The sequence below is a fragment of the Haliaeetus albicilla genome, chromosome 9 (assembly GCF_947461875.1).
Source record: "Haliaeetus albicilla chromosome 9, bHalAlb1.1, whole genome shotgun sequence".
Taxonomy (NCBI): Eukaryota; Metazoa; Chordata; class Aves; order Accipitriformes; family Accipitridae; genus Haliaeetus; species Haliaeetus albicilla.
In genome coordinates this window covers 40,166,728-40,175,220 of record NC_091491.1, presented here as the reverse complement: position 1 = coordinate 40,175,220, position 8,493 = coordinate 40,166,728, and the positions used below count along the sequence as shown (strand labels likewise).

Sequence of the window (8,493 nt, the reverse complement as noted above, 5' to 3'; positions counted from 1 at the left end):
TAAATTTGCTATTTCAGTACAAAACTCTGTATCCGAAGGTCCTCAGGGTAGTGCCTGGGCGACCCAGGTTCCCGGCTGCGGGCTCTCCCCGCCCCGCCTGCCCCGCTATAAGGCGCCCGGGGAGTACATTCAGCGGGGCGGGCGGGGGTCGGGAACCGGGAGCCGGGAGCCGGGAGCCGGGAGCCGGGAGCCGGGAGCGGGAGCGGGGCCGGGGGCGGCCGGGACTCCCCGACGCGCCGCCGGGGGCCAGCGCTGGAGCTACGGCGCCACCTGGCGGCCGCGCCGGGGCGCCGCTGGCAGCCGGTCCCGCCGCCCGGTGCGGGGCGGTGCGGGGCGGTGCGGGACCAAGATACCACCCGGGACCTGCCCGGGAAGGGAAATCCGATCGTCTTTGGTCTCGCTCCGGTTTCAGCGGGGAGCGAAAGGCCGCGCCGGGGCAGCGGGCGCGGCGGCGCGCCACTGAAACCGTCGGGATCCTTTTTCCAGACGGCTTCGCCCCTTTTTTCCAAAAATTGCGCCGCGGCCGCCTTGTCCCCCATCCCGGCCCCCGCTCCGACCTCTCGCTCGGCGGTGACCGCCGCTGCGAAGGCGAGAAAGGGCCGCAGCGATGCCTCCCTCCTCCGCTACCAGCAGGCAGAAGAAGCAGCGCTCCTGCAAGAAACGCCACTCGAGGACGCGGTCTTAATTTTGCTGCCTATTTTTAAATACACGGGAACCGTCATAAGTACAGTGCAACGTGGGAATACAGATTGTAAATCGGATTTTTTAAAAGTCTCGGGTGGTATCTTGGCAAGAGAAGCCGTACAGGGTTTTTCTCTGTTAACATCACAGTGCATTGAACTGTTATTAATAAAATAGCTTTCAAGGTTAAGGTGGGGGAAGGAAATCTCAGTAGGGGGAAGCTGAAGTTTCAGGTTCAAGCTTTGTATTCCTATATATATATATATGGGTGTATATATATATATATATGCATTTTTTTCAAAACGTTTTATTAGGAAAGCTATACCAGACGCATCACTGTACAATGATTAAACATTACCTTTACAATTTATATTCACTTGAAATTACAGAATAAATATATGCACATTGTTGTACCTGTGTGTGTGTGTGTGTGCGTGTGCGTGTGTATGAGAGAAAACATTAAAAATGCTTCCTACAAAGCTGTTAGTGATAGGTGCCCAGTAGCCTTTTTTTTTCTTTTTTTTTTTTTTTTTTCCTTTTCCTGTATATTTGCACGTTGCTTTTATTAGGAAAGTGCGGATGTCCTCCAAAAAACCCCATGGCGTCATGATGAAGTGTCACTGAGCATCCCCTAGGTGTGTGCGCCACGTGGTTACATCTTTTGGGCTGCTCGGCTCCGGGTGGCTTTCCTCCCCCACCACCACCCCCCCATTCCGGCCCACGGGGCTTCTTTCCCCTTCCGCGGCCAGCGGGACCCCCCCCCGCTCCCGCGCTGCGCGGCCGCGGGGGCTGCGCGGAGGGGCCGGGCTGGCGGCGGGGGTGGCGGTGGGGGTGAGGGTGAGTGTGCGTGCGAGGGAGGGAGAGAAACCGGAGCAGAGACATTCGAGCAAGACCCTCCCCTCCCTTCCCTCTTGCAGTTTTCCAGGCATGCAGCAAACTGCGCTCGTTTGCTTCTTTGCATTTTTTTTTTTTTAAATAAATGTACAGAATCTGTGCCATGATGGGCAAGAAGAAAGCAAGCCACAAAATGCCATCTTCCCTCCCCCTCCCCTCCAAGGGAAAATATAAAGGAAGTTTACTGCAACGGAAAAGAAAAAAAAAAAAACCAAACAAACCAACCAAACCAACCAACCAACGACAACAACAACAAAACAATAAAGAAAACAAATGAAAAAGGAAAAAAAAAAAAAGAGTGAGAGACACACATAGGATTTACTCAATCAGGATCAATACAAAGATCCCCGATAATAATAATAATAATAATAATATACCTTAGACATGGCACAGTCAAAGTCTCAGTTTCAGTATAAAAAATAATGATTGATTAACATCTGCTGGCAAAAGTCTGCGAAGGCACTTCGTCGATTAATGATCTGAGAACGGCCCTTCCCCGCAGCGCGCACATCTGGCGGGGGAGAGCACACAGCTGTATCCTCTACTCGCATGCGGCGGTGCCGGGGCTGGGCGGCGGGGGGCGGGGGGGGGGGGGGGGGGTCGGCGGTCAGAACCGGTACGTGGTCTTCTCCAGGACTTCGAGGTAATCCGGCTTGGTTTGGAGTTTGGCCCTTAACTCGAGGTATTCGCTTGTGGGGGTTTGGTGGTCTGAGAAGCCCTTGCCGGCCGCGAAGAGCAGGGTTTCTTTGAGCCTGGCGTCCTGCTGGAGGTCCGGGTATTGCATGCCAGGGGGGTGGACGTGCAGTTCCTTCAGCTTGGGCACCGTGCCGTACAGGCAGTCCACGAAGCCCACGGCGCAGGGCGGCGGGCGGTCGCGGTCCCGCGGGGGGCCTCCCCCCGCCGCCGCCGCCGCCGCCGTTCCCCCGAGCCCCCCGCCGCCTCCGCCCGCCGCCAGCCCTCCGCCCGCGGGGTGCTGGGGATGGACGGCGACGATGGTGTTGAGCTGCGAGCTGGACACGGCCAGGCTCCACTCCTGCTCCTTCTCCAGCAAGGTGCGGTAGTTGGTACCCGGCTCCTGCGCGACGGCGTGGGGGCCGAAGCGCTCGCCGCCGCCCCGCAGCAGCTCCGCCGCCTCCCCGCCGCCGCCTCCTCCTCCTCCTCCTCCTCCCCCCCCCCCCCGCCGCCTCCTCCTCCTCCTCCTCCTCCTCCCGCGGCTTGTAGATGGGGTTGTTGCACATCTGGGTCACCGGGTGCGGGATGTAGTCGTAGACGTGGCCCGCCGGGGGCGCCTTCTCCGGGGAGCGCTCCCCCCCGCCGCCGCCGCCGCCGCCGCCGCCGCCGCCTCCCTCCTCGAAGAGCCGCGGGCAGCGGAGCGGCACGCCGCCCAGGTCGGCCGGTTCCCCCCGCGGAGCTCGGAAAGGCAGCTTACGGCGGCGGCGGCGCAGGACGAAAGCGAAGAGGCCGGCGGCCAGCAAGACGGCGGAGAAAAAGAGGACGAGGAGGCTGAGGATGAGGACGGAGAGGGGGACGGCGGCGGGCGGCGGGAGCTCGTAGGCGGCGGCGCCGGTGGCGGCGGGGTGAGGAGGAGGAGGAGGAGGCGGAGGAGGAGGAGGCGGCCGGGCGGCGGCGGCGGCCGGGGGAGAGGCGGCGGGGCGGAGGGCGGCGGGGCAGAGGGCGGCCAGCTCCAGGGAGCGGAGGTCGCGGCGGGCCAAGCGGTCGGGGCTGGCGCAGAGCACCTCGCCCACCACGCTGACGGAGCTGAGGGCCTCCAGCCACTGCTTCAGAGGCACCAGGTCGCAGGTGCAGTCCCAGGGGTTGAGCTTCAGGTCGATCTGGACGATGGCGTGGAGGTGCTCCAGCACCCCGGCCACCGGCAGGGCCAAGAAGTGGTTGTTGCGGAGGTTGAGGCGGGCCAGGGAGGTGCCGGCGAAGGCGTCGGTGGGCAGGGTGCGGAGCAGGTTGTCGTTGAGGAAGAGGAGCTTCAGGTTGGGCATGAGGCTGAAGGCCGCCGGCTGGATTTCCCTGATCAGGTTGTACTCGAAGTACAGGTAGTGCAGACTCTGCAGGCCCCGGAACATGCCCGGGGTGAGCCGCTCGATGTCGTTGCCGTTCAGGTAGAGGCTCTTGAGATTGGGCAGGTTGATGAAAGCCCCGTCCTGCACGTAGGAGATCCGGTTGTTGCCCAGGTGTAAGAGATCCAAGGAGGAAAAATTCCAGAAATCGGAGCGGTAGATTTTCTGGATCAAATTCCCGCTCAGGTACAGCTTCTTGGCGTTCAAGGGCCTGGGCAGGAGCTCGGAGATGTTGTGAAACCCTCGCTCCTTGCAGTTGACCGTCAGGCCCAGGTCGTTGATGTGCAAACTGCAAGAGCAGCCGGTGGGGCAGATGATGGGGATGGGGGGCCGGGTCTGGTAGGCAGCCACGGGCGGCTGGTTGGGCCCGGGGTACAGGCCGCGGGACGTCGGGGGAGGCCGGGGCGCCCTGGGCTGCTTGGTGGGCTTGGGCTGCTTGTTGGACGTTTTGTACTCAACAGAGGAAGCGGTGAAATGGAAGGAGGACAGCATGGAGGAAGGCTTCGTAGGCCACGCGTTCTCCTTGCTGGACGACAGCTGCGGGATGCCCAGGCTGGCTTCCACCTCCGAGTCGGACAGCATGGGGCAGAGCTTGCTTCTTTTGATCTCCCGCAGGTCCTTCCCGTGGAAGTGGAAGGGGGTCTCGCAGGTGATGTCCCCCACCAGGGCGGTGTAGGGGATGCGCTCCAGCCAGCTCTTCAGCTGCACGATCTCACACGTGCAGTTCCACGGGTTCTCCTCCAGCTGGATCTCCATCAGGCTCCTGCCAATATGGTCCAACATCCCGCGGTACGAAAGGACTTTGAGCCGGTTCCCGCGCAAGTCCAAGTGGGTTAAGGACACAGACTTAAATAAGTTGGTGGGAAGCATGGGGATAAGATTGTCATTTAGGATAAGGACCCTCAATTTACTCAGGTTTCGAAACGCCCCGCTTTCAATCCGTTTAATGACATTGTAATCTGCCTGCAGATATTCCAGACTTTCCAAACCCAGGAAAGTGTCGTTTCTGAAAATGTCCAATTTGTTTTCGTGCAAATACAACCTCTTCAGAACTCGGAGCCCGTTAAAAGCCCCCGTCTGAATGTCCTGCAGGGCATTGTTCCCAAGGTTAATAGACACAGCATTGTTCAAGTGAAGAAAGCTGTTGGTGTACAATTTCCTCATGGAATTCCTCTGCAGGTAAAGTTTAAAAGGTCTCGACCACGACTCTGTTATCTGGCTAATATTTATAAATCCCTTGTTGTCGCAATGTATATGGAAAAGGCTCTCCTTCACTTCACAGTAACATGGATCAAAGCAGGGCTCATCGAGTTCCTCCGAGTCCTCTATCAAGGGAATTGGTGTAGTCCATGCTAGAGCAATTGTGCTTAGAAGAATTATCCACAACATCCTCCCTTTATGAAGCGTCTCTGCCGTGGAAGGTTTCATCGTTTGTCGGTGTTTACAAAACTGCAACGGGAAGAAAAATGCAGATTTCAGTCTTTCTGTCCCGCCCCGCTCCTTTTACTAAACCCCTACCTGCTAGGCTCGGGTTAGGCTCCTGGAAAGTTCAGCAATTGTTGGCCAGACGTCCACAACCGACTCTAGGGGGGTCGGGTGGGCAAGCCTTGCCCTGATTTGCACTTAAGAGATGGTAGAAGGTTTAATCACGCGATATCCGCCGCCCTTCTCCCCCCCCCCCTTTGGTAAATGCCACCTATAAAGAGGACGGCACATGCAGCCCCACACAGCAACACGAGCACACAGCTCCGAACGTGTTGCGTCTTTGCGTGTTTTCCACCGTAGGACCGGTGTTGAGAACCACACGGCTTTCACGCTCACTTGCAATTTTAGCTTTGTAGCCATCGTAGCCCGCATTGGCTACAGGGGGAAATACCAGTGGGTAGATTTCTCCAGTGTCGCACTACATCTTTCATACATGCAAACTCCCAAAGTTACTGAATCTCGGTCCTTGGATCTCTCTCCCTCCCGGCTCAATATATGCCATACGTAAGTTCGAAGGAATGTGCAAGGTTTGCTGATGTCCCTGGCAGAACGGTTCCCCTCAGAAATCCCCACAGCATCTTTAAAACGGTAAACGGTTAACAACCCTGAGGTAAAAGAAAATCTTCCCCTTTCAAATGCGCCGATGAATTAATGCAACTGGTATATTATCAGATAAATACATACCCCATATTAGTCATTTTAGCTGATTAAAGCATTTAGAGATGATTAATCTTTCTAAAGCACATGCCCATGCGATCAGCAGATCTAAAGGGAAGTGACAGCTGAAGAGGCACCTAGGATGGAAACGCTCAGCCTGCCTCGGATTAGGGTATTTTGCGCCCCCAGGACCAAGCAGGAGACCCGGTTAAAAAGCTGAAAGTGGAAGAAAAAATACCTTGACACTTACCAGCCGATAAATTATCTATCCTACTATATACGTTTCCGAATGAAGACACCATTCTTCTCCAATCAGGTGAAAATAACACTGTACTAATGAGATGCAGCTCCTTCAACATATGGTTTCACCCTTCCTTTCACCAGAGATTTTAAATGTACGGGCACAGAGAAATGCTAAGGATGGTAATAATAACGGCGGTGATGCAGCCTTCCTTGAATCACTGAAATGCCCATTAGAATTATTCGGAGCGATCGTTGCTTTTAGTCTGAATCTTTCAATAGAAAAGGTCCTTTTTGCCTTCCTCGTGTAAGAACTAGAAAATTTTGCCCCCCATCCGCAAACTTAAGAGCAGAAAGATGCATTTAGGGGAGAGAAATGCCAGAGGAACAGAAATCCTGAGGATCAACTTGCAAATGAAACCCTCCCCTGTGGGAAAGAGGAGATGGTTGAAAGCATGAAAAGAGAAATACCCTCTGCAATTAAAACCAGCATCTAATTGGGAAGAAGGGAGAGAGATGAGAGCTATATTGCAGTATCAGTCTCTCTGTCTCCTTTACAAAATATTAGCCACTTAAGTTCTTTCTCTTCTGCAAGGGCTGTAATAAAAAATAAAAAAATAAATAAAGAGGATTATTATAGCTTCTTTTTGGAAGAGGGGGTGTCTTTGACCCTAGGCGGAAACAAAAGGGATCCAGAAAGGTTGTACTTACCGGTTTCCAGGAGAGATTTTAGCACATCGTTACCAAAAAAAAAAAGAGGGGAAGGGGGAAAAAAAGGCTCGAGTTTAAAGATTGCTGGTTTCTCTCTGTCTCTCCCTCTCTGTGTCTCTCTCTCTCCCTCTCTCTCTACTCCTGCTGAAGCTGAGGCAAAAGGAAAAAAAAAAAAAGGCAAAAAAAAAAAAAAAAAAAAGAAGCAAGCCTGAGACGTGCTGGGAATGCAATGAGCCCCTCAATGATCTTCTTTAGGATGCAGAGCTGCTGTTTGGCACACTCAATGGAGGAGGGAGGAGAGGGGCTGCTGCAGGCTCCAGCACCGCCGCCGCCTTCTCCGGGCACCGGCAGCGCGGAGCGGGAGGGCTGGGGCGCGGCGGAGGATCTCGGGCTCCTCTCCTTCCCCCGGTCCGTGTGTGTGTGCGTGTCCGTGTGTGCGTGTCCGTGTCCGTGTCCGTGTGCGCCGTGGTGTTGTTGCCCTGGATCAGGCTTCTCCACGTCATGAAAATGAGCTTCAAGAAGGGGAACAAATGAAGGGGGCGCGCTTGGCACCGGGTCGGGGGCGCGCATTTGGGAAGCCCTGACTATACATTTTTTTTTTTTTTTCCCTCCCCTGCCTTTTTTAATTTTTTTTTTTTTTTCCAAAGAGGGAAGGAGGGGGCTGGTTGGCGGAGAGGAAGGGAAGTGGGAAACGAGCGGATGGGGGAGGAAAAAAAAACCAAGAAGAAGCAGAGAGGAAAAAGCCGCCGGGATGGGTCCCAATTTGCACACCCCCCCTCCCTTTCTAAACAAAACCCCCCAAAAAGACAAAAAAAAAAAAGAAAAGCCCAACTCTGGAGGAAATCAAAGATGCTCTGACCGCAAGCTCCAGCCGAGCTGCCGGGGCTTGCGGCGGAGAGCAGCCCGGTGGGCCCCGGAGAGGGACACCGGTGTCCCGGCCCGGCCACCCCGGCTCCCCCCCTCCGCGCACCCCTGCGCTCCCGGCAGCTCTTCCTCCTCCTCCTCCTCCTCCTCCTCCTCCCCGTCCTCCTCTCCCTCGGTTTCTCCTTCTTCCCTCCTGTCCCGGTGCCGTCGCCGCGGCTCCAGCCTCTCCGCCTTTTCCAGGATCCAGCAGCCTCCCTCCCGCCAGGGAGGCAAAGCCAAAAAAAAAAACCAACCAAAAAAAACCACCCCCCAAAAAAACCTCGGGGGAAAACACCCGGCACCTTTCGCATCCTTCCAACCCCGGCGCGGCCGCTACCGCGGAATGTACGCGGAGGCGGAGGACCAGCGCCGCCGGCCGGTATCTGCCCGCCCCGGGAGCCGCAGGCAGGTAACGGGGGGTGCGCGGGGGTGGGAAAATCCGCGGAGGGAGGCTTGCGCGGGTTCGCCCGTGGCTGAAAGTTGGCGAGCAAGATGCGCCGAGGCCGGGGGGGGGGGGGGGGGGTCGGAGAAGGAGGTGACCCTCGCCATGCCTTTTGCATCTCCCCCCCCTCCGTGTCCGCACCCACCCGCGGGCGCGCATCCACGCGTATCTCCACTCACGGCGGGGCCAAAAGGCTGCGCACCCCGCGGGAACCCCCGCGTAATTCCCCACGGGAGGGGGGGGGTTACCCCCCCCCCCGCTCCCGGTTTTCGCCTTAAATCCAAACTCCCCCTTCCCAACACGCCCGGGGGGGAAGTCGGCCGGGAGGAGACTTAACTGGAACCGCGGCTCGGTAGGAAAAAGTTGACGGGCAAAGCTGCAGGTGCGGGAAGGGAGAGCCCGGGGGGT

At 56.8% G+C, this 8,493-nt stretch overlaps 1 protein-coding gene across 1 annotated transcript; it reads right to left on the bottom strand.

Moving 5' to 3' along the window:
- Nucleotides 1-2,059: 2,059 nt before the first annotated feature.
- On the bottom strand, nucleotides 2,060-7,724 carry SLITRK3 (SLIT and NTRK like family member 3). The gene is given in 2 exon segments (XM_069792803.1): nucleotides 2,060-2,737; nucleotides 2,739-7,724. Coding segments are annotated over 2 exon segments (2,892 nt in total). The 5' UTR covers nucleotides 5,076-7,724; the 3' UTR covers nucleotides 2,060-2,182.
- Nucleotides 7,725-8,493: the final 769 nt, after the last annotated feature.